The sequence below is a fragment of the Euprymna scolopes genome, chromosome 7 (assembly GCF_053919585.1).
Source record: "Euprymna scolopes isolate OS-2025 chromosome 7, ASM5391958v1, whole genome shotgun sequence".
In the NCBI taxonomy this organism is placed as follows: domain Eukaryota; kingdom Metazoa; phylum Mollusca; class Cephalopoda; order Sepiida; family Sepiolidae; genus Euprymna; species Euprymna scolopes.
Window position 1 is genome coordinate 126,708,643 of NC_136488.1, and position 26,831 is coordinate 126,735,473.

The 26,831-nt window shown below is 34.4% G+C and overlaps 1 protein-coding gene across 3 annotated transcripts in view; it reads right to left on the bottom strand.

Moving 5' to 3' along the window:
• The window catches only part of LOC145279934 (filamin-A-like), a 66,613-nt gene that overhangs the window by 14,809 nt on the left and 24,973 nt on the right, over window positions 1–26,831 (bottom strand). For 2 of the 3 annotated variants that reach the window (XM_080131509.1, XM_080131510.1), the window contains exons 2-5: window positions 20,424–20,568; window positions 8,648–8,749; window positions 5,171–5,356; window positions 2,451–2,555 (exon numbers count right to left, since the gene is read on the bottom strand). In XM_080131509.1, coding sequence (XP_079987635.1) covers window positions 2,451–2,555; window positions 5,171–5,356; window positions 8,648–8,749; window positions 20,424–20,547 — 517 coding nt within the window. In that variant the 5' untranslated portion in view covers window positions 20,548–20,568. The remainder of the gene's footprint in view (window positions 1–2,450; window positions 2,556–5,170; window positions 5,357–8,647; window positions 8,750–20,423; window positions 20,569–26,831) is intronic. The other variant, XM_080131511.1, reaches the window with a different exon arrangement.

Genomic DNA, 26,831 nt, shown 5'->3' on the forward strand with positions numbered 1-26,831 from the left:
AGCTGTGCCATCAAGCGTTGAACTGTCTGGATTTACATTTTGAGGGCGTTGGAAATGGTCCTGTTGGCATAACTTGGAGCATTAGAGAGCATAAGTGACACATCTCCGATCTCGCTCATTGAACATTGTGTCACTTTCAGACATGATAGAAGGCTCCTATTACTCTTGGGATTTGTACACAACTGACTACAAAATAAGAAGACCAGTTTTCATCAAACGGAAATGGAATCATGTTGTCTTTTTTAGAGCGACAATTCTATCGTTCTACCCTGTACCAGTCTGGTCCATTTAACATAATGGTAAAAACATTAGCTAATGGGCTGGAAGACTGGAACACAAGCCTTAGTAAAGTCATATCAAACAGTGAAAAAAATGGCACTTGATGGCCCCTTGCTAAACACATAGCATTAGAAACGGAGAATCAAGAGCAAGTAGAGTAATTCTGGGAATGTAGTATTGCCGTTTTTACACATCAGTGTAGCAACTAGTGAAAAGGGAGCCTTCCGATCGCGCTCAAGTATCGTTGGCCATTTACCTTAGCTTGTAGCAGTCATTATAACAGACTATTTTCTCTTGTGGATTAATGCCCCCTCCCCTTTGCTGACTGATGTGGCCAAGCACTGATCAGTCAGCTAGTAGGGCACATTAAGGAACTTATTACCCCTGTCAGAAACTAGCCAGCAGCCAACCGAGGAGCTCAGACTACCAAAGAAGAGAGACCTTTCTCCTTTCACTCTCTGTCAAGTGAACCCCTCCCCCCCTCCCTCCCAGGCTGCAACTGCTTCACTGAAGACTTCCGCTGGACAACCTGGGGACACTTCAAGTTTCTGCCCCCTGGCATGAGAACATCCTAGAACTTTCTATTCCTTTTCTTTCTTTCACCTCGGACACAGTTCTTCTTTCGAAATAAACCCTAAATAAATAACAGTTCATACACAATGAATAATACTAGTAATAATAATCAATCGAAAATTAAATATTTAACTGATTGGTTACAGTTATTAGTTTTATATTGGTTTAATTTTCTATTTTTCAGTTGTTAAACGTACGGCAGTGAACCTTCACAATGAGTATAAAAATGACGCCATCTTGAATCCTTATTTTACAAGCCTGTGATATAAAAAAATTGGAAAACAAAAACAAAAACAAAACAAACACTTTTTCAAAGTTCCAAAACTGAAAAAGCTACGCAGGTCAATAGAAGATTAAACTTTTGTGTTTGATAAAAGTTATTTATTTTAAAATTGTTTTTTTTTTGACACCTCTTTTTCTGACTTTTTCACTGATCAGCCATATAATAGGGCACATTAATGCTATATGTCACTTAAGAAACTAATTACCCCTGTCAGGAACTAGTCAGCAGCCTGCAGAGGAGCTCAGACTACCAAAGAAGACAGATCTCTCTCCTCTTACTCTGTCCACTGAATCCCCCAGGCTGCGGCTGCTTCACCGAAGACCTCCACTGGACAACCTAGAGAGTCTTCAAGTTTTTGCCTCTCAACACGAGAACATCTTAGAACTTTTTATTCCTTTTCTTGCTTTCACCTTAAACACAGTCTATCTTTTGAAATAAATCTTTTCGTTGTTTTGTTCTAAAAAAAAAAAAAAAAAATTGTCGATTAACAGGTTTGAGCAATCTTCTAGTATGGTAGAGAGAGCTAACCTTTTTTTTTTTTTTTCACCCCAAAACAAGGCACATTGCCACTGTGGTGTAGGGAGCTACTATAAGGGGCAACTACTGGGGCACTATGTTAGGATTTGGGCAGCTAGATGTCGGTTCACGTTACACTTGAACTTCTGCATGTCAGTACAGTTGGGGAAGCAGGGACCTGGAATGGAATTCCAGAGTCTAGCGGTTCTGGGGAAGAAACTACTGGAGTAGAAAGATCTTCTACATCTAGGGATCTCTACTGTGTGGGGGTGGGATTTAGCTGCCTGTCGGGTTTGTCAAGGGGCACAAGTGCCTGCAGTTCGTCAGAGCATTCACCATTAAAATACTTGTAGAACAGGCAGAGGGATGCAATGTTTCGTCGATGGGACAGAGGCTGAAGCTTAGATGCCAGTTCAGGGCCTATCAGATTGGCGACTCTCTTTTGAACCTTGTCAAGAAGCGAGAGACTAGCAGCAGATGCACCAGCCCAAATGTGACAGCAATATTCCATACATGGGCGAATGGTGGCCTTATAGAGAGGTACAGGATACTTTCAGGTGTCAGTAGTTCGCAACAATCCTGGCAATGTTCTGTTCCAATTTATGTTGCCTGTCAACATTAAGCCATGGAGTTTGAACGAAGAGCTTTCAGATAACATCATTAGTCATGGCAAAAAAAGTGTTGATGCTTTTGTGTTGCAAATTAATATTTTCTTAAGGGTTTTATGCACTCGCACATAAAATCTACCTAAAAGCTTGTACAAGGAATTAATATAAATGATAATGATAACTATTCTTACCGGCAGTTGGTGCAGTGTAGGTGCATTTGTAGCGATTGTATTTTAACTTGATGACCTCTACAAGTATTTCATCATGAACACCATGAAGATGCACTTCTAGTAAACCTGGAAAAATCGAACGTATAGATTAATCAAACAATTGGCATGAAAACATGTATCAAGCCAAAACATTTTCAGTGTCACTTAATTTTATGAATCTATTGTGTTCATAAATTCTTTATTTGTTGAGGGAAACAAATAAATAATTTTAATGAAACATTTTTCGAACTAAAGCAACTTTGAAGGATCAACAACAAATTAATAATTTAAATGAAACATTTTTTCCAAATTAAAGCAACATTGGATTTTTTTTTTTCTGAAATATTTTTTGAATTGAACTAACAAATAAATAATTTTAATGAAATATTTATCGTCCCCTGTTTTTTTTTGACTGAAAAGCGCTACCTTGCAACAATTTAATGAAACACACCAAAAACCATGGCGCTCGGTCGCATAATGCAGAAGTGCCGAAAGCAGTTAAGGGTTTACTAATTTTCATAAAAAACAGGCCTCTGTAGCAGACGAACTTGCAACAAGCACAGTAGCAAGAGTTAATTCTCGTGGCTCGAGATTTGAAATCAATTTTCTCTCTGGCTTGTCCAATCACAAGCCAGCTCTCAATCACGTGACCGAGTACATAAAAGGCGAAATCAGCAATTAATTTAACATAACCATAAATGGTAAACTGTTTTTTTTAGTTTAGTTTAGTTTCGTATTTGCAAACATGTATAATAGTTTATAATTATTGATGTTATTTTCATAAGTATGCAGACACAAATTAGAATTAATAAATTTACTAATTATTAAATATAATATTTTGGCAGAATATTCATGAATTAATAGAACATGTTAGTATGAATAGTTAGGTTTAGTGACTTTATTTCTAAAATTCAAAATGGAAACAGCTTCTCTTTCAATTTTCGGATTTTAATAATTTCAAAACGTACTTTATTTCCTTTTGACGGATTGATCGTTGCTATTTCTTCTGGTGAGTTAAGGGCATAATAGATTCACTGATTGAGATAATAATTAAGTGATTGATTTTGCATTATGAAGCAGATACAATCAAGAATTGTAAATGTCAACTGAATTAAAGGAATAAATTATAAGATGGTCAACATCATGAACTTTGGAATATAGTCTTTTGTCATTTATTCACTATATATATGTGTGTGTGTGTGTGTGGCCCTATGGTTATGTCCCATGCAAATGGTTATAGAGATGGCTTTGTTGTGGGATTCGAATCCCATGACCAGCAGCATTTGTAACTCCCTACACTGATGATTCTGAAAGGATGAAACACTAGTGTCTGTGGGTATTAAAAATGATTATTTCCGCTCCTTTAAGAAACATTTTTCTTAAATGTTGAGCACTGTGAATGAAATGTCGGTCAGTTAGCCTACGTGCGAGATCATGACCCCCAGTAACTAGATCACTGAGATCTACATTTAATAACGTTTATCCTTTTATAAAATTCACTTGAATATCGTTGCAGTTGATGGTGGCCTTGTAGTTATGCTCCTTGCAAATGAAGACAGAGATGGCTTTGTTGTGAGGTTTGTAATCGTAACTTCCTGCACTGATGATTCTGGAAGGACGAAACAGTGTCTGTAGGTATTAAAAATAATTATATATCTATAAATGTGAAAATTTGTGTGTGTGTGTGTGTGTGTGTGTGTGTGTGTGTGTGTGTCTGTGTGTCTGTCTGTCTGTCTGTGTACTACCAAATAACTCTGTCAATTTTCGGTCTACAGACTCGAAATTTGACATATGGAGTATTGAGACTTGGGAAAATCTATTCAATCGGGTTTTGGCCAGAAATTTTGATGCTAAAAAGTCAAAGTTCAACGATTTGTCCTTTGAAAACTCTACCAAACTCCTCCACCAATTTTTGGTCTAAACACTTGAAATTTTAGATATAGGTTATTTTGACATGGATCGAACTTTATAATTTGATTTGAGCCCAAAACAATGAATGCTAAGAGATCATAATTGGGGTCAAAGTTTTTAAAAAATTGCCCTCTGCGGTCTCTACGAAATTACTCAGACAAATTTTGGTCTGACCATTTGAAATTTTATATAAAGTTTATTCACACATAGGGCAAGTTATGGACAATACATAGGGCCCGAGCAAAGTCGGGCTGAACTGCTAGTATATATATATATATATATATATATATATATATATATATATATATAAACCTTATCCATGCAAAAAACAAAAACAAAGAAACAGATGAATTAGAGGTCACATGTTTGATGAACGCACGCCATTGGCTACAATAAATGGGTGTGTGAATAACAAAGAATCTGATTGTCTGATTAGCAAACTCAGTACCACAGGAATAAATAAAAACACGAAGTAACATTGATTCCATGCAATAGTCTGACGAATCCTCACGAGGATGATACGTGGAAAATTCTGTGTAGCTTAATTGCCATATATATTTTCAAAACTTACTATATAAGTCCCGAGTGCGACAGAAAAAATCCTGAGCTGCATAGAAAGATTCCAGAGTTCACCAAGATACACCATTTGGAGTTTGGAGGTTACATCAACAGAAACATTGTGAAAATAACGCTCAAGATGAGAACAGTATTTGAAAGAACGCGAATAATACAAATAGTCAGTCTTCATCTCAAAACCTCAGAACCTTTTTAAATGTATTGTCGTTACTTACCATCACCTCCTTTACGCCCATCAATGATGAATTCAGCCGGAACAGTTGCCCGGCCTTCAAAAGATCCTCTACCTTGAAAAAGTACTTTCGAAGGATCAATGCCGATGACCGTACCTTGACAATGTCCAAGTAACGGTGAAATAGACAGGGGGCCTCCCCGCCAAAACAAGTGGACATAATGGTCACCTATTAAATAACAACAACAAAGAAAACAACAAGAACAACAACAAAAAACAAAAAATAAAATTCTTCAGATACGTAAAAGAGGACATATCTATTGTATCACTACCATGTCATTACCTAATTAATACCTACCTGATGATGATTGCAACGTCTTGTCAGGCGAGTGCCACTCCCTCAGACATTTAAAATCCATGAGCCCAAATGTCTGAGGGAGTATCTATACAAATATGATGTTACAGAGTCTTAGCTTTGTATGACAGCTAAGTCTCTCTCTCGGTTCAAAATGTTGAGATCCAGCAACAAGCAAGAGCAAGATAGCCAGCAACAAGTTAAACTGCAGACCAGCTTAATGCGGGTAATGGTCTTCCGCTTTATGGTTTTTTTAAATCAGAGATTTGCTTCTCCTAGAAAGGTTGCCTTTACCACGGCTTACGGGAGCCCTCTCTACCCCAATACACATATACACAAACACAAATATACACGGTGCTAGTTGGCCGTTGACCCAGAAAAGAGTTCATTCGCCCTTTGGAAGGTCTTGTTTTTAATCCTTCAGGGAGACTAGCCGCCCTCCTCACCAAACAAGTCTGGTAGGGGAACCAGTTTAGTCGACGGTGACCTAACCATGAGGCAGGTAGTACTGGGTTACATGGTACCAGTAGCATATGCCATGACCTGACATACCTACCTACCTACCTACATACCTACCTATGTCACTGTTTTACCTTATTAGAATTTCAAAATGATAGTGTGAATTTTTAAAGTCTATTATGCTTTTGTTTTAATTTTCTTATCATTGTGTTTTTCCTGGGGATAGGGCATTCTACCGGATGCCAAACATTTTCCCATTAGTTTAGTTACTCCAACTGAGAGATCTTTTTAAAATTCTAACCGTCCCTTTAAGTGCTATTCTTTCTATTTCTTTTTCACTTGGTTCACCGGGTATATTTGCCAGATAGTTTTTGAAATTCTTTTTCATTAGCCCAGTTGCTCCTATAATGACTTGTATGATTGATACCTTCTTAAGATTCCAGTTTCTTTTCGTGTCATACTTAAGTACTTGATATTTTGTTATTTTGTCCCTCTCTGCTCTATTAAGGTGAGCATCATTACGGACACTGACTTCAACTAGGGTTGCCACTTTCTCCTTCTTGTCCCATATTACTATGCCAGGCTTAATAGCCCCATTTTTTAGGTATGCAGCTGTAGGAATTTCGTAGTCATAGTGGATGGTGTACGACTTATTTCCAACTGTTCTTTCTGGTAAACATGTTCCCAGGATTTGCTACTACATTGGATATTCAGGTTTTTACAGATGTTCCAGTGGAAATATTTACACACTCCATGGCAGAACTTGCACTTGTTGTTATTGCTGAGACCACTCATGCGTTAACATAAGCATAACAAATACACTGAGGTAATTGCGAGGAAACTGAGCTCTCTCTACTGTGCTAGAAGGTTACTCGCACCTGAGAGTATCCACTCACACCTGAGAGTATCCTGCATCTCTAAAAAGCCACTATTAGCTCATGCATGGAGTATTATTGTCACATTTGGGCTGGTGCATCTGCCACTCCTGTCCCATCACCAAAATGTGCCATATCCTTGTGCCTGTTTTATAAGTACTTTAATGGTAAGTGCTTGGATGAGCTTAAAGCACTAGTTCCTCCTCGACATAAATACCCCTGACAAACCAGACAAGCAGCAAAATCCCACCCCTACATCATAGATATCCCTAGATGTCATAAAACCTTCTACTCAAATAGCTTCTTCCTTCAAACTGCTAGACTTTGGAATTCTCTCTTCCTTGATTGTACTGACATGCAGAAGTTCAAATGTAATTTTTTTTTTTTTTTTTTTTTTTACACAGTGATCACCACTTATCAAGGCCCGGAAGCCACTCAGGGATTGCCAGAGACTGCTTATGATTTTTCCTTTCTTCCTCTGTCTATCTAAAACTAAACAGAACTTTGATGAGAAAATTTTTCCAAGAACTATCCATCTGTAGAACATAATATTATGGGACTACTTCCCTACTGATTATGACATCTTCGCTTCCAAGTCCAATATTAATAAATCCTTGTTGAGCCATCCTCTTAAATAATCAAACTGTCCAATCGAATTAGGTTTACTTATAAGACAGAATGTTTACAACCGCATTACAGACTTTTCTTATCATTGTGAACTTTTCATCTTCAGTATTCAGCCTGTTTGCGTTGTTACCAATTTTTTAGGGCCACGAGATCCAATAGAATACGGCTAAATTCATCTTTCTCTGCCACAGACTACGACAGCATGCGGATTGCAAAAAGACTAAAACTACCGCTTCATTGAAGCAACCTACCAGCTCCACCACGTTGGACGCAAGAAAGGCACATTATTTTGCAATAATATCCTGTATACCAATAAAGTTTCTCTTGAATTTTATAGGTAGAGTTTGTTGTTTCTTGCCTTCAACAGAGAGCATGAACATGTTAGTTAGAATTCCCATAGACATAAAATAATTCCTACAACATATACGCATGAGTTGGATCAATAAAAGTGAAACTACATAGCTGGTTCCACCGTTATATCTTAAGTTGCGTCAATTTGAGTCTGTCCGTGACACCTTTGCATTTTTCTGCCTTCCATAAACTTAAATTTATTCTTATATAAAATTTAAGAATACCATTATGATGCTTAGATGATGATTATGATGATTTAAGAATACCATTATGATGCTTAAAGCCCCAACTTAGTAGTTGAGGGGCAAAAATCAGAAGCTCACAGTATTAATGCCGGTGTCCCTCAGGGGTCCATCCTGGGCCCAACTCTTAAAGCTCCAACTGCTCTCTGAAGGAGCAAGAGAATATGGTTATTGCTAGAAAATTTAAAATTGATTTATAAATACATTTTTAAATAAATTTATGCTCTTTTTTATTTATTTATTTATCTATTAGAACTTTTCTTATCAATTTGTTCTAGATGGGGATGGAGCATCCTACCAAATGTCAAACATTCACCTGCTAACTCGAATTTTCCAACCGAGAGGTCTTTTTAAGATTCTGACCGTTCCTTTAATTGCAATTGTTTGAATCTCTCTTGCACTTGGTTCACTGAGTATATTTGCTAGGTAGTTTTTGTAATTCTTTTTCATGAGTCACGTTGTTCCTATAACTATTGGAATGATGGAGATCTTCCTAAGATTACAGTTTCTTTTCATGTCATTAGAAATAAGGAAATTTGTTTATCATTAAATTATATAATTTTTTCAGAAAAAAAAAGAAAAGGTTGGAGAGGTAGGCATCCACCTGTTACCTTCATCAGTAGGTGTAAAGTTTATTGTGGTGGTGGAGTCCTGATGTTGTATGGACACATGCACTCTTCCGGCTGGGCCAAGCACTTGAGCTGTGAGGTTATCTACAACAGAAATTCAAATATATCTCTTCAGTAAAGGAGAAAGCGTATCTATCGACCGTACATACCTTTTCTAGGAACATTCTTAAGATAAAGTGTTGTTATTTATTTTATTTAAATGTTCCGGATTGTTGGCCTCATCTTTGTATAGGTATAAGAGTTGTCTGTTTCTGACAACAGGAATTAACTAGAAGTAATTTCCCCTGAATAGGAAGTAACCAGAGATGATCTCCTCTTAACAGGAAGCAACCAAGGATGATCTCCCTTGAGCAAGAAGTAACCAGTGGTGATCTCCCCTGATGGCTATATATATATATACCCAAGATGGCCAACCTGTAACAACGTGGGGATGGAATTTCATTTCCCTAAACGAACGCACCAGGTTTATCATGTACAAAATTAACTTTTTGTTGGCAACATTGGATGGAAATCACATCTGACGAGTTGATGAGAAAGAAAATTTTTATGAAAACATAAAATCATAAAATTGTCATTCCATTAACGAAACGGCTGCAATGAAGAGATCCAAGATAAAATAAACAAGAGTTATATAAAAGAAAAAATGTAAGTCTTTGAATTTTCAACAAAATTTTGCACTATATATATATATATATATATATATATATATATATATATATAGCAGAGACATTGGAGCAGCAGAGGGGTGGATGCGAGAAGACTTGATTCTGGCATGCAACATAATCAACAGGAATTTAAATTTACCTTTTGAGAAGTTTTCCACCCCAACGTTGAGTTGCAGTTTCTGCAGATATATGGGCAGATGTCCTTTTGAACTGATATACGATTACGTAGGTCTTGCACACACATACTCAGTTACGCACGGTTACCTGCTCTTGTTGTGATTTCCGATTTGTCCAACAGGTGACGTTTTTCTCCTTGTTCCGTTCTCTCTACGTATCTTTCTTTTTTCCTGTCTAGCTGTTGATGTAGACACACGCTTTTTGCACACGCCTCGACAGAGTATTTACCTTTCTCAAGGTAAGAATTCATACACGTATTTTCATTAATCCTCGTATATACTATGAACATTCAATACATATTTAATGAACTCTTGTGATTACACACACAAGCATCCAGACACACGTATGCACAAAAAATATATATATATACACAACAAACATTCTAACTCCATACACATATACAATGAGCAATACAATGCCCAACGAACATTTTACTTCATGCATGATACACACTCTGTATTGTACACAAACACACCCTGTATTGTTCAATACTTCTCTGTGTAAATAAATATTCCTTGTATATATGAGATGTGGAATGTCATAACTTGGTAAGCGTCACAAACAAAAAAAATGGAGAAAAACGCTGTTTAGTTTGCTGGGTATACTATGCATTAGTCGATTTCTACCCATGTTCCAGTTTGAATTCGACTATAACTACTCATGTATGTGTTAGAGGAGGCTATGGGGAATAAAATGATGTACTAACTTGATACTTTGCCGCAACGGCGCTAACTGAGTTATGACATCCAACGCCTCATACGTAAATACGTAACCCTGTGTTAGCATGCTTCATCTAAATGTCTTCTTTAAATGTACACGGTAAAATTTTGACAAATCCTACGAGAAGCCGGTCAGAGGCTTAATTGGCCAAAACGTGGTGAGACGACAACAACTATGGAAGGCAGTGATTGCTGAGGATGCAGTTAGGAGATACAGAGTTCCTATCCCGTCATGGTAACCTCCTGACAAAGGTTAGTGGAATAGTTGGTCGAAACATTGTGAAACAACAACTAAAAGATGAGGATAATAGTCCACAATAAATAAATGAATAAATAAATAATACTCATCTCAATAATGAATTCCAATTAATTAAATAATTAAATAAATAATTATGGAAAGTACCTGTAAATAAATGTCTGTTGTTTAAACTGAACAAAAAAAGGAGTCGAGTTTTTCCTTGTGTTTGTTTCCTTGTCTGCATACAACATCCGAGTGTGGACATGTAACGAATGTTAACACATGTGTAACGTTACATATATGACAATCATATAGATACATTAGATCATCAAAGTTAAGCATTGTTGATCCTGGTCAATACCAGATTGGTGACCATTTGGGAATACTAGATGATGCACGTGGTAAGATCGCACCACAAACTGCAAAAGCTAACATTGTTAAACATCTCGTCCGAACAGGATACGCATGTGACTGGGGATCTCTTGTGTTTGTGACTTTGTTATTCCCTAGAATTTTTTCTCCACGGTGTTTGCCGTGTAGCACTATTTCTTGTGCCACTGGCGGGAGTGGTCCCCCACTCCCTAGCCAGGAGGTGAGTTGGTCATAAGTGGAGCGATATAAAAAACAAAGGGACTATTATGCATTGTTACACGCATATTTTTGATCTCCAACTGGGGGACCACTCCTCCCAAGTGGGATGAGCTAGCTAAGGGTATTAGCCTAGGCAAATAACTAGCATAAGTAAACTATTAACTATGAAGACAGGATATTGTGCAACGATCAAAACATTGAAAACAATGCAATAAAGCAAGATGATATTAATTACATTTTTGTGTTAGTATTTCCCAGGAGATAGGTAGAAGACAAAATGGTTTCACACGCTCATCCTTATGAATGGGCCAGGTGATTGTGCAGCTGGGCTCTTTTACTGCAGGCGATGTGAATTTTATTAGATAATTCATACAGCAATTAAAAACAGAAAGGAAATTTCCTTGTGAGATTAGTTTCATGCGATTCACATCTATCTATACTCCTATAAATTTGATTTTTTTTTTTTTGTGTATAAATATTCATATTAAAACCCTTTTTTTTTTTATTTATTTAAAAAGAAAATACAACTTTTGTATCGATTGGTTATGGAATTGCATTCATCTGCAAAAGATCTAGCTAATTTGCATTAAACATTCATTTTAATTAATTCCCTATTAGTTTTTCGGGGTTTTTATAGGATGATTTTCTTTAGTTAACTAATTATATTCATGCAGATATTCTACATGATTTATTCTTGCATAATATTTGTGTAAAAAGGTTATAGTAAACGCAAACCTCTTTCTATATATATTTATGTATGCATATATATATATTTGTTTAAAAAATTTTGCCTACCAAACTCCTCTGTCAGTTTTTGGTCTACAGACATGAAACTTAATATATAGGGTATTTGAACTTTATAATTGGGTTTTAGCCGGGGAAAATCGGTGCAAAAGTGCGAAAATTTTAAAAATGGAATTTGCCAGGCGAAGGTTGAACGATGGCATTATGAATATGCATGCGTAACGTAATAGCTATTGACTCAGGCATTAACGTCAAGGAAAAAGTAAATCGTAAGCTAAATGTTTTGGTTTCAATTCTTGGTGGTGGCATGAGTCACTTTTTTTTAAAACTTTTTAAATCATTACTATATAATTAATTATTAATCTATATATATAAAAGGCAAATGTGCGCGTATGTTTTTTGTATGTCTCGAAAAGGCTTTTTTTGTCGACGGTCCTGGGGGGGGGTTACTATCGCTTAGAAATGTTTACTTACCCCCTAGATAATAATATCTAAGATTTGGGAATGCGGGTCACGTCTAGATTTATTTACGTCGATTTTTACAAAATTCTTGCTATTTCAGCCCGTCTTGTGTTCGTTCCGCTTTATGGTATAAAACCGAAACTAATTCAAGGCTAAGAATTGTTCCCGGCAATCGCACCGGGGGAACGTCCAGAAACAATCAGCTTTGATCAATGTGGGGCCAAACTCCTTATATCAGACAATTGCTATTCAATTTGGACAATCCCCTTTTTATGGGGAGCTGGTTTCTCCCTCCCCAACATCTTGGGGAAACAACCTGCCAAAGTTCGATAAACAAACCTAAAAGCTGCCCCCCTCCCCCCCACAGTAAGAGTTAACTCCGCTCCTTCTATTTGATCTCATTAATGAGATCAAAAAGAAGGAGCGGAGTTAACTTTTATTGCTGGCATGTGTCAATTCTGTTTTTAATACATTTAAATAAATTCAAACATGTTTCAGCTACTCTGTATTGCTGTGAGCGGGTAACATGTCAGGTTTTTTGCACACTTTATCTAAAGGTTGTGAGTTCGAATCTTGGTGTGAGATGTGTTTTTTTTTTTTTTTCTTCGATTTTTAAAGGTTTAATATTGAAACAGGGTTATTTAAGCTATTTTTCACGTTCTATGTTTTTTTTTGTTTTTATTTTTCATATTTTCTAAAGAAGTTTTAACCATCGTTTTTTTTGTTTTTTTTCATCACATTCGCGTTTTCTTTTTTTGTTTTTATTTTTTTGATTTTAAGAAATTTTAACATCGTTCATTTGCCTTACGTTAGTTTTTTTTTTTGTTTTTTTTTCGATTTTTTTAAGTTTTAACATTTTTTTATAATATTTAAACAGGGTGATTACTTAGCTTATTCTTTTGTTTTGATTTACCTCCCCCCCCCCGCCCGCCCGAGCACACACATCTCTAAACACCCAGGCAACGCCGCAACCCCCGCAAGTCTATATATATAAAAATATAAAAGGCAAATGCAGCGCGCGCATTTTTGTATGTCTCGAAAAGACTTTTTTTGTCGACGGTCCTGGGGGGGGGGGGGGGGTTACTATCGCTTAGAAATGTTTACTTACCCCCTAGATAATAATATCTAAGATTTGGGAATGCGGGTCACGTCTAGATTTATTTACGTCGATTTTTACAAAATTCTTGTTATTTCAGCCCGTCTTGTGTTCGTTCAGCTTTTTTGTATAAAACCAAAACTAATTCAAAGCTAAGAATTGTTCCCGGCAATCGCACTGGGGGAACGTCCAGTAGCAATCAGCTTTGATCGATGTGGGGTCAAACTCCTTATATCAGACAATTGCTATTCAATCTGTATAATCACCTTTTTATGGGGAGCTGTTTCCCCCCCCCCGACATCTTGGGAAACAACCAGCCAAAGTTGGGCAAACAAACCCAAAAGCTGCCCCACAGCAAAAGTTAACTCCACTCCTTCTATTTGACCTCAGTAATGAGGTCAAATAGAAGTAGCAGAGTTAACTTTATTGCAGGCACGTGTCAATTCTGTTTTTAATTTAAATTTAAATAAATAAATTCAAACGTGTTTCAGTTGCTCTTTGTTGGCCGAGCGGGTAACGTGCCAGGTTTTTTGCCCACTTTCTTTTCCATCTTCGCCTCAAGGCTTCAGGTTCGATCCTAACTACTTACCAAAACTGCATGTTTTTTAAGCACCCCTTCAACACAAACACCCGGGCAACGATTTTTTTTAAAGAAGTTTTAACATTGTTTTTTATATATATATATAAATATATATATATATATAATATTTAAACAGGGTTCTTACTACGCTAATTCTTTTGTTTTGACCCCCCCCACCCCAACATGCACACCTCTAAACACCCGGGCAACACCAGGTACCCCCGTTAGTCTATATATATAAAAGGCAAATGCGGTGCGCGCATTTTTGTATGTCCAAGAAAGGCTTTTTTCACCTGGCTTCTCGGGAGGGGGTGTACTATGTCTTAGAACTGTTTATATACCCCCCTAGATAATAATATGTACGATTTGCGAACGCGTGTCGCGTCTAGATTTATTAACGTCGACTTTTACACAATTCTTGCTATTTCGGCCCCTCTTGTGTTGATTCGGCTTTTTTGTATAAAAGCGTTGGCTTACAGGGCCGGGAGCGTCCAGAAATTGCTTTCATTTGGATGCTCCCCTATTAAAGGAGAAGCTGGTTTTCCCCAACATGACGGTGAAACAAAACCAGACAAAGTTGGGTAAAAAATAAACCCCAAAGAACTATCCCGCTGTTAAAATTAAGTGCGGAATTTAATTTCCTTTGACCTAATTAGATTCACCGTGAACCTGCCACTTGTGTTTAAAAAGTTTCGTTTCAGTTTCTTTCAATTCGTAGGCGAACGGTAACTTATCAAGTTTCTCGCCTTAACGTTCCGGGTTTGATCTTATCTACCTACCAAAACTATTTTTTTTATTTTACTTTTTCTTCTTTTTACATCATGTTCGCTGGGTTTTTTTTGTTTGTTTTTCCGATTTCTTAAAAGAAGTTTAACATAGGATTTAGATCTAACCCCCCCCCCCTCACCACCACCACCACCACCACCACCAACACCAACACACACACCTACAAACTCCCGGGCAACGCCGAATACTCCCGCTAGTATAATAATAAATACGAAATCTGCATTCATCAAAATATTATATTTAAGCGTATTTTACGACCGGGCAATGCCAGGCAGCCTGCTAGTATCAAATAAAAATCAAAATGAATTAATTAATAATTATTGACAAATTCTTATAAAGGGAAAGGCAGGTAATTTTGAATAAACAAAAGCAAATGCATATTTGAATGCCTACTAAACACTATCTCTGTACAGACGTTTGGTAGGACAACTTGGCCTAAGGATACAAGTAAACCCTGACTAAGTGTTCAAAATCACATAGTATTTGCAGCCCAAATAAGATCTCCTAAGTATGGCTAACCCACTATAACTTTCATGAAGAACTAGCCTGGGTGCCCGGCATTGCCCGGGTGTTTGGAGGTGTGTATTGAGCAAAAAAAAAAAAAAGTGGAAAAAAAAGTGGAAGAAAATCTGACGTCTTAGCCGATGTCTCCAATGACGCGACCAGAAGTCAAAAGCGTTGAAATTAACCAAAGTCAATCCAACGGTGACGATGACTTGCTAAAATGTCGGCGAAAAATATTGACCCCTCCTCGTACAAAACGGCCGAGTTTAGGGTGAAGGATTCATGTTTTTGGCCAATTTTTCGATATTTGTCATCCGAGACACCAAGCTTCAAAATGATACTGATCTTGTCAGGATCCGTCGCCTCTGTCGATAGTTTTTGTGGGACATGCATACATACATTTAAACAGACAGATGAGATTTATATAATAGACTAGCAGGGGTTCCTGGCTTTGCCAGGGCGTTTGGAAAAAAAAACTGTGTTAGTAGGCAGGTAGGCTCGAACCCGTGACCTGAAGGCAGAAAAGGAGAAAGTGAAAGAAAAGCTGAGATCTTACCACTATGCTAAGAGACGAGAGGAAGTGAAAAGCATTCAAATTTAACGATTTAAAAGTTGACTTGCAGAAATGAGTTCACACAGGCGCAGAAACGAAGGTTGGCTGCAGGCCAGTTTCTGCTTCCCCATGATGTTGGGGAAAACCAGCCTCCTCCTAAAAGGAGGAGCTCTCCAAATGAATAGCAATTATTTGATATGAAGGGTTTCCCGACATTTATCAAAGCTGATTGCCCTCAAAACGTCTCGGCCACGAAGGCCAGGCGAGTCGATTTGCTTCAATTTAGTTTTGCTTTATTTATACGAAAAAGACTAACAAACATGCGAAAGGATGGAATAGAGGCAGTTTTTAAAAGTCGATGTAAATAAATGTAGATACAATGTCCGTTCACAAATCGTACATATTATGGTCTAGGGAGTATATAAAACGTTCTCCAAAATAGTAACTCTCTAAAGACCCTGCCCCTCGGAAAAAAGCCTTTCTCGGACATACAAAAATATGCGCGCAACTTTTGTCTTTTGTATATATAGATGGTGCATCTTCTCCAAGTGATGTCACACTTTGAATAACAGAACAAAGTCGAATACTCCACCAGACTGGATGAATACTTGTTTTGGAATACAGTAAGAGCAAGAGACCCCAAGAATGATATATTAGAACATATTAAAATGGTCAGTTGGGGAGAATAAAATTATGTTCTCAATTTCTTTACTAACACAGTGTTTGAAAGGTAAAGAATAACTTTAATGGAATATTCGAATATCTATGTATATTTCATAAAATATTTAAATATCTATGTATATTTCATAAAATATTTAAAATATTTATGTATATTTCATAAAATATTTAAATATCTATGTATATTTCATAAAATATTTAAATATCTATGTATATTTCATAAAATATTTAAATATCTATGTATATTTCATAAAATATTTAAATATCTATGTATATTTCATAAAATATTTAAATATCTATGTATATTTCATAAAATATTTAAATATCTATATATATTTCATAAAATATTTAAATATATATGTATATTTCATAAAATATTTAAATATCTATGTATATTTCATAAAATATTTAAAATATCTATGTATATTTCATAAAATATTTAAATATCTATATATATTTCATAAAATATTTAAATATCTATGTATATTTCATAAAATATTTAAAATATCTATGTATATTTCATAAAATATTTAAATATCTATGTATATTTCATAAAATATTTAAATATCTATATATATTTCATAAAATATTTAAATATCTATATATATTTCATAAAATATTTAAATATCTATGTATATTTCATAAAATATTTAAATATCTATGTATATTTCATAAAATATTTAAAATATCTATGTATATTTCATAAAATATTTAAATATCTATGTATATTTCATAAAATATTTAAAATATCTATGTATATTTCATAAAATATTTAAATATCTATGTATATTTCATAAAATATTTAAATATCTATGAATATTTCATAAAATATTTAAATATCTATGTATATTTCATAAAATATTTAAATATCTATGTATATTTCATAAAATATTTAAATATCTATGTATATTTCATAAAAATATTTAAATATCTATGTATATTTCATAAAATATTTAAATATCTATATATATTTCATAAAATATTTAAATATCTATATATATTTCATAAAATATTTAAATATCTATGTATATTTCATAAAATATTTAAATATCTATGTATATTTCATAAAATATTTAAATATCTATGTATATTTCATAAAATATTTAAATATCTATGTATATTTCATAAAATATTTAAAATATCTATGTATATTTCATAAAATATTTAAATATCTATGTATATTTCATAAAATATTTAAATATCTATGTATATTTCATAAAATATTTAAATATCTATGTATATTTCATAAAATATTTAAATATCTATGTATATTTCATAAAATATTTAAATATCTATGTATATTTCATAAAATATTTAAATATCTATGGATATTTCATAAAATATTTAAATATCTATGTATATTTCATAAAATATTTAAAATATCTATGTATCTCATAAAAGAGATCAAGTGTTAGCCCCATGAAGGGGGCCCCTTGATTTCTGAAGTAAAATGAAACAAAAAAATGAATGAATTTTATTTCAATGTGTGTTTTTTTTTGTGTTTTTTTTTTTATAGAGTATTTGTACTTAATCATGGCCATAGTCAGAATCGTTTTAGAATGAAAATTTCTAGAAACAATGAGACGTGCAATGTTAGCAGCTGAAAATATCCTGTCGACTGATTGCAAAACTCAGAGATTTCAAATATTAGATCTCTCGGCCTGCTAGTCATGAGTAAACAACATACGGTCGTAAAGCTCTAATTACCTTTCGGAAATATGTTAGCTTTTTTTTTTTTTTTTCAAAAGGAGTCACTACATATCAAGGCTTGGAGGCCACTCAAGGATAAGGGTTAATGTGTGTACAGTAGTCTTTAGAACAATAGCCTATTAACTGTTAGTAATGAAAAGTTAGTATAATAAGATTAAGAGGACGATTCAATAAGAATTTGTTTACATTGGACTTAAAGACGACAATATTGTAGTCAGCTGGAAAGCGGAACAGAGTTCCACAGGTAGGGACGGTTCTAGAAGAGAAGCTTTGTTAATGGAATCTATGTTTATGTACCGATAGAGAGGTCGAAATTTTTGATAGTGGTTTTGGCTAGACGAGTGTTTTTTGTGAAAGATTGGCAAGGGGAGAGGTGAAACCATAGATTGGAGCTCTCTTTAGCATTTCAGGGTTCATTGACACAGAGTAGTATTACCCGTCAGTGATTCCAAATGTTAGATCTCTCGGCATATTATAGACATGGCCTTGAATTGAACCAATTTGTCACACAGCAGATTCAACAATTAATTGCATAAACGTTCAGTTTAAAACATTAAACAAAAATTTCAATCAACTTTAATGTCTTATATTATTTTAATTGGAATTCATTATTGAGATGAGTATTATTTATATTAATTTATTTATTGCGGACTATTATTCTCATCTTTATTAGTTGTTGTTTCACGACGTTTCGGCCAACTATTCCTCTGATCTTCGTCAGGTGGTAACCACGATGGATAGGAACTTTGAATCTCCTAACTGCATTCTCAGCAATTACTGCCATCCGTATTTGTTGTCGTCTCACCTTCGGAGCCCGTGGCGCAGTTGATAGAGACGTTGAATTTCTACAGTTCCAGATGAGCATTGTTTGAAGATAGCGGTTTCAATCCAGCCAAAGCCGGCCAGAGGCTTACTTGGCCAAAACGTGGTGAGACGACAACAACTACGGATGGCAGTAATTTGTGAGAATGCAGTTAGGAAATTCAAAAGTTCCTATCCATCGCGGTTACCACCTGACAAAGACCAGAGGAGTAGTTGGCTGAAACGTCGTGAAACAACAACTAATATCGATGAAAATAATAGTCCGCAATAAATAAATTAATTTAATGTTTTATTCACTCTCTTTCTCACTCAAAAATAAAAAATATTCAAATTAAAAAAAAAAATTATTATATTATTTATATGATCATTTAAATTGAGCATGGAATTTTAAGTTGGTGTGTGGGGAAAGAGATTTATAACTAATTAATGAAACAATCTTGGAGCCATTTGAGAAATAATGGCTCTGAAGTATCAGGTTTTGATTTCATATTTGCCACCAGTCATGGCCATCCCTGTAATAGGCAAGGCGATTATGCAACTGCGTTTTTTTTACTGAAAGTGATGTAAATTGTTTTCTAAGATAATTTATACAGTAGTTAAACAGAAAAAATTCCCTTTGTGAGATTAGTTTGATTTTTTATGTGTTTTACATATCAAATAATAAGAACCACAATTTGATAATTGATAAATTTTATAATTATTGGCAAATTTTTATAAATGAAAAGACAGATAATTTTGAATAAACAAAGACAAATACATATTTCAATGAGTGATTTTTACTTCAATAAAAGCGGATATTTTTTTTTTCGAAGAAGTTGTACTATTATCTTATGAATAATAAAGGATCAATTTTGATGAATTCCTTATGGTTCTTATTATTTGGCATATATAATATTCACTTTGAATACAGGGAATTTTTTTTTTGTTTCCTGTATTCAAAGTGAATATGATGATAAAATGTATTTATAGTTTTCGTCCTACACTATTGAGTTATTTATAGAACTTTGTGTTTTTGTAAAAATTTATATTGCAACTGAAAACTTATATTTTAAAGATGACATATGTGTGTGTGTGTGTGTGTGTGTGTGTGTGTGTGTGTGTGTGTGTGTGTGTGTGTGTGTGTGTGTGTTTTTAATTTTCTTCCTTTGAAGATTGTAACGCTGGGTATGGGGCAGCCAAACCAGCTACTAACATTGCTCTGCTTTTTATTGAAACCAACCAAGAGCTCTTTTTAGTATCCCCGCTGTTCCCTTAAGTGCAATTGTCTGGATTTCTTTTGAACATTGTTCACCAGGAATATTAGTTAGGTAGAACTTCAGGTTCTTCTTCATAAGCCCTGTGGCACCTATAATAACTGGTATGATTGATATCTCCCTAAGATTACAGTTCCTTTTCATGTTTTGTATAAAGTGTATTATTTCTAATCGACTTACCTTTCTCGGTGTCATTTATGTCAAACTGGATGCAAAATTTCTTGCCTGATTCCAAGATCAAACGATTAGTTTCATCTTTTTCGTCTTCCAAATTCGTGAGGAGTTTCAATCCTTTTAAATCCATTTGATTTCCAAATTTCTTGACCTAAAAAACAAAGCATGAAGAGGAGCTAATACTTTCTAGTTTTTTTTTTTTTGCTCTCTGCACTAGAAACATGTTAACAAACATACAGAAATAGATACCCGTGCAGCAGTCACAAATAAAGATCTATTTTCTTTCGCAAATCAATGCAATTTGGTCACACACTGACCAATCAACTTCAATGCTCAAATTTTATTACCCACAGGGATATATACAATGGAATGGTATATCCATTCAACATCTGATACACTGTTTTTGGATTACATCTACCAAAACACACTCAATGCACCAACAAATACGGCTGCCCCGCATACCTCTCGGAAAATCAATAAGGAACAACCATGCTTTTTTTGTTATATGTGACTACTGCCTTCTCCCCTGGACCAATATTCTGCCTACCTGAATTTATAACCCCGGAGGACATTGTACTCCTTCCGATAATGGACTACCCAGGTTGTATCAAATTCCCTTTTCCTATAATTATTTCCATATAATTATCATTCACCACTTAGAAAACTATTTTTAATATTTGTGCTGAAAAGCAAAATAAGTGTCTATTCACAGCTGAATATTTTGCTGACCGCATTTCATTTCCTCTGATGATATGAGCCTTTATTGAAAATCCATGGATTAAGGAAATAAACATAACCCTTTTCTATATATTCTTTTTGTCAAACAATAAATTCTTAAATCGAATATATGTGTCTATATGTTGTTTTTTTTTCAGAATTTAAATATAACCACTAAACTTGTATATTCCTCTATGCTTAAATATTGAGCTTCTTCTTTTTGGCTAGGATCGCCCTGAAAGTATTACTTCAAGTAATATCTATCAGGATCTTTCATCTGATTTCTAATCAGTGTCTTATCTCGATTATATATATATATATATATATATATATATATATATATATATATATATATATATATATATATATATATATATTAATTGTCTGTACTTTTGAGATGAGGTGTTTTCATTGATTGAGATTGTCGGACTGACTTCCTCATCTTGGTTGTTATAGTCACAACGTTTCGGCACTTTTGCCCTCCGGCCTTCATCAGGTGTTTTGTAACGAACTGGGGAACCGTTTGTTAGGAGTCTCGAACCGAACCCTTTATTATTATTACGAGGGTACCGTGTTCAGACTCCAGCTAGGCTCTGGGACATAGTTGCTGATTCTCTGTTTTGAATGTTACTTTTCACTGCCTTCGTTCAGGATTGAACTCAGCACTTTTGGGTAACTGTAAACTTTGATACAACGTCTAGGAACACTCGGCCATATGTCACTAGGACATATATATGTATATAATTTTATAAATATTTTTACCAACAGATATTCGTGTTTCATGCTTACGAAATTATCAGTTTAAGAAGTGATAATTACTGCCGGTTGAAAAATTTAAACCAAGTTACAAAGTCACCTTTAGCTCTGCAGTCGGGAAAGGAAAAAGAATTAAGTTCTATGCATAATGTTGGGACAAGCAGGAAAATATAAAAACCCGGATGCTGGAACATTGATTTATGCTAAGGTCAATAGCTTATTATAACTAAAGAGACCCAATAAATAAAGAGGCTCAACCCTAGTTGAAGGTGGCTTATAATATTTTTATAAATAACTATTAATTATTTTGACTTACAGACACTAATTTTTCATGCTTACACAATCCTAAGTCAAATGCACAGACTTAGGAGGTTAGGGTTAGGGTTAGGGTTATGTACAAGTATTAACTCCACCTTAAAGATATACATGCGGTTAAGTTAAAATATTTTTTCTATAGGCTTTAAAAATAAAGGTACAAGATTCAATTTGAAATTTATTTATCTTCAAAGTGCACTTTTATAAATTTTACAAACTAAGGTATAAAAATGTAATACCTTACTTTGTAAAATGTATAAAAGTGCACTTTGAAGATAAATAAATTTCAAAATGAATTTTGTACCATTTTGTTTAACAATTTTCATGCCTTGGATGAAATGCTTTTCTAACTTGCATCGTATCTTTTTAAGATTATATTTTATTAAATTTATTAATTTGGATTTTAAAAAAATGAATGTGGTTTTGCATGTATTTATAAAAACTCTCCTACTCTCTATTTCAGTTTGTATTTCTCCTCACACCACAACTCATTTTTGTAACCCCCTCTTAGTATTATTACAGGTCTGAATATTCTCTGTTTCAGTTTGTACTTCTCCTCACACCACAACTCTTTTTTGCAACTCCCTCTTTGTCATACATGTCTGAATAATGAGAAAATCTTAATTTTTTTTTAATAAAAACTTTAAAATAACATTTTTAGATTAAATTTTTTTAAACTTGTTTCAGAATAAAAAAATCTTTACAATTTAATAAGGAACATATTTCATATAGGTTTCATTAAAAATATTCAGTAGATAACGAGAAAAATAGAGATGAAAATTTCAAAAAGACTGTATAACTGGTTACGCTCAATAGTAGTCCTCGCCAGTGAAAGTCTTTGTTATTGTTATTCTATTATTATTATTATTATTATTATTAATTAAAACAGTTTGTGTCCTGCTCTTTCGCTCGGCTGGAGCCTTAACTTCATTTATCACTAATTCTTAAGTCAGTTTCTACATGCGCCGTTTGCTCCAAAGCTTCCCAATTAACTGACCTACCTCTTTCACTCACTCTGTCTTTGAGCCATGTGACGCCACCTCTGGTTCTGGTTACATAGGTTGAGGTGATATTTAAGTGCATACTTGCTGACCGCCATGATCCTATTACTGAGGTTTCTTGTGTACGTCTAAACGCTAAATCATCAGATGAATACTAGCAAATGTACTAGTTATTATTTAACACATTTATGAAACTTTATCAAGAATAGCATTTATTGAACAGAGTCGAAGTAGATATGCATAAAATCACAAATCCTACTGCCTAACCAATCACTGCTTCTAATGTTATCCATATTTAGTATTCAGACTGCCGGGCATACTTGAACTTACAAAATAATGCAAAAAATAGCATGCTCGCGCGCACGCGCGTGCACACACACACACACACACACACACACACACACACACACACACACACACACACACACACACACACACACACACACACACACACACACACCTAGCTGTCCCGACCCAGTATAGCATAGCTCGAGAGTATACTAATCGTTAAATTAAGTTTTAAATAGAACTTTTGAAAAGTTATTTTAAATAGGATTTTTTTCCAGTTAAAATAAATATAAATTGCTACTAAATGTTCTAGTTTGAGCTTGAGAATAGAATTTTATATAAATTAATTTTTTAAATAGGATTTTAAACAATTTTTTCTGAGGGATGTTAAAAGCAAAAAAAAAAAAATAATAAATAAATCAATGAATAAATGCCATGGAATGTTTAATATTGTTCTAATGTTGATTTGTTAAGAATTGTGACGCCAGTTTAAATGACTTTTCTATTCAACAGATTAAATGAAATTTTGAGAGGTCACGAACTAATTCATTTTTCTAATTTTATATTATTGACAAAAGAATGAAATGGCTCACTTGCTTTCATGTGGAAAGTGTGTGTGTGTGTGTGTGTGTGTGTGTGTGTGTGTGTGTGTGTGAGAGAGAGAGAGAGAGGGGGGGAGGGGGGATAATGGAGGCTTTGCTTGTAACTAAAAATATCGAAATTAATCTCCAAACCAGAAGCATAATGAGCACAATTTCGTAAGTAAACAAACAGTATTCATAAACAACTATTCGATTCAACTAATGAAAATAAATTTGAAGACAAAAAAAGAATGCATTAATTAATGAAATGTCCTTTTGCAAATTAATATACAAATTTATTAATCTTACACCATAGATTGCATTTACATAAGCAGTATATCAGAAAGATGTATTTGTTTCTGTACAGTAAAATCGAAAAAATCATTTTAATAGCACTTGTTAATGCGAACAATTTCTATAATTTTGAAGTATACTAGAAGAATTATTATATATATATATATATATATATATATATATATATATATATATATATATATATATAAAAGTAAATGGTAGCTTGTTTGAAGCATTGCTGGTAAGGAATATATGGAAGTTTTAAAAGCCGAGAGCAATGCGGAAAGGACCGGAGTCACAAGAGGAAAAAAAGGAAAAACAAACAGACAGATATATATTTCTAGAATCTGTCATTGTCTGTCTGTCTGTCTGTCTGTCTGTCTCTCTCTTTCTCTCTCTCTGCAAGGCGCCACCATATTTTCTAAATTGGATCTTGTAAAAGCATACTACCAATTTCCAGTGGCAGAAGAAAACATTCATATAACTGCACTGACCATACCATTTTGCCTTTATGAGGTCGTACGGATGCCTTTTGGACTTAGAAACGCCTGCCAAACCTTTCAAAGACTAATAGATGAATTTTTTAGAGGCCTGTCATTCATATTTGCATATGTAGATCATGTTCTAATTGCCAGCAAAAACCTCAACGAGCACAGACAACACTTGGAGCAAACCTTTCCAAGATTGTCACATTGTCACATTACGGTCTAAAAGTAACATCGAAAAATGAATTTTTGGCCAACAAAAGGTTAATTTCCTCAGACACTTCATTGACAAGGATGGAATATCTCCACTACCTGAGAAAATAAGTTCTATTTTAAATTTCCCACAACCCACATCTGTCAGACGATATAGATTTGACGATATGATTCATAGGCATAATTAACTACTACAGACGATTCTTACCTAACTGTTCGACAATACTTGCACCGTTGACATGTCTGTTAAAAAACAAAACAAAAAAAACAACAGTTAAAGTTAGAAGGACCTACCTACCTTAGAAGCCTTTAAACAAGCTTAAACTGCTTTGCCCAACTTTACAAAATTGAATTACATAAAAGACAGTAAGGATACAAAACTTACATTTAGAACACATGCATCAGATATAGCTGCAAGAGCAGTCATACACCAACTGGTCACAACACAATGACTCCTATATCATTTTTTTTCTGCTAAGTTAAGCAAGACGCACACAAAATGCAATACTTTTTCAAGAGAACTACAAGCAATTTACCTTGCAATTAAGCATTTTAAACACTTACTGGAAGGAATAAATTTTTGTGTTTACACCGATCATAAACCATTAACATATACTCTACATACACACGTAGATAAATATGGTCCACAAGAAAGCAGACATCTCGATTATATAGCTCAGTTCTCCACAGATATCCGATATGTTAAGGGACAAGAGAACATTATAGCAGACGCACTATCTTGAGCTATAATTGCCTCTTTAAATTCCAGTTCATTAAATATGGAATTAATAGCACAGGAGCAGGAAAAAGATAAAACACTTCCAGCTATACAACAAAAACATCCTTACAACTAAAAGAAATGGCTATACCATTTGGTATAATGAAATTTTATTGCAATGTATCAAAAACACATCCACGCCTGTATATACCACCTAGCATCAGGAGACAAGTTTTTCAACATTTTCATAACTTATCTCATCCAGGAAAAAGAGCAACTGTGAAATTAATAGCAAAAGGCTTTGTTTGGCCCAATATGAACATAGACATTCGCAATTGGACTAAAACTAGTATACCCTGCTAAAAGAATAAAATTCACACTCAAAAAATCACCAATTGGCACTTTTAGCACACCTGATGCTAGATTCACCAATGTTCACATCGACTTAGTAGGATATTTACCCACTTCAAAAGCAAATACACACATTCTCACTATAGCTGATGGATTTAGGCAGATGGCCTACAGCCATAGCAATCAAGGCACTTCAGCTGCAACAATAGCCAGAGTTATACTGCAGGATTCGATAGCAGTTTTTGGAGTACCTTCAGTAATTACAACAGAGAGGGGCTCACAGTTTCAATCAACCCTTTTTGCCAAATTTAATCAATTGTTAGAAACGAATCACATTAAGACAACTGCCTATCACCCTTGTGCAAATGGGATGGTGGAAAGATTCCACAGACAATTGAAAGCTTCCTTGGCTATGTATTTAACAATATGGACTGGACAGACAATTTACCATTAATTCTCCTAGCGATAAGAAACATGGTGAAAGAAGATTTACAGAGCACACCTGCAGAGGTAGCTTTCGGATCAGGATTGACCCTACATGGACAGTATTTAAATCCAAAGACAGACATTTGGTTTCTGACAGAATTGAATTTCTGAACTTTACATCAACCAGGAAAGCAAACAAACAAACTTACATCCCAAATGATCTTCACACCTGCAAATATATATTTATCAGGAATGATGCAGTTAAAAAG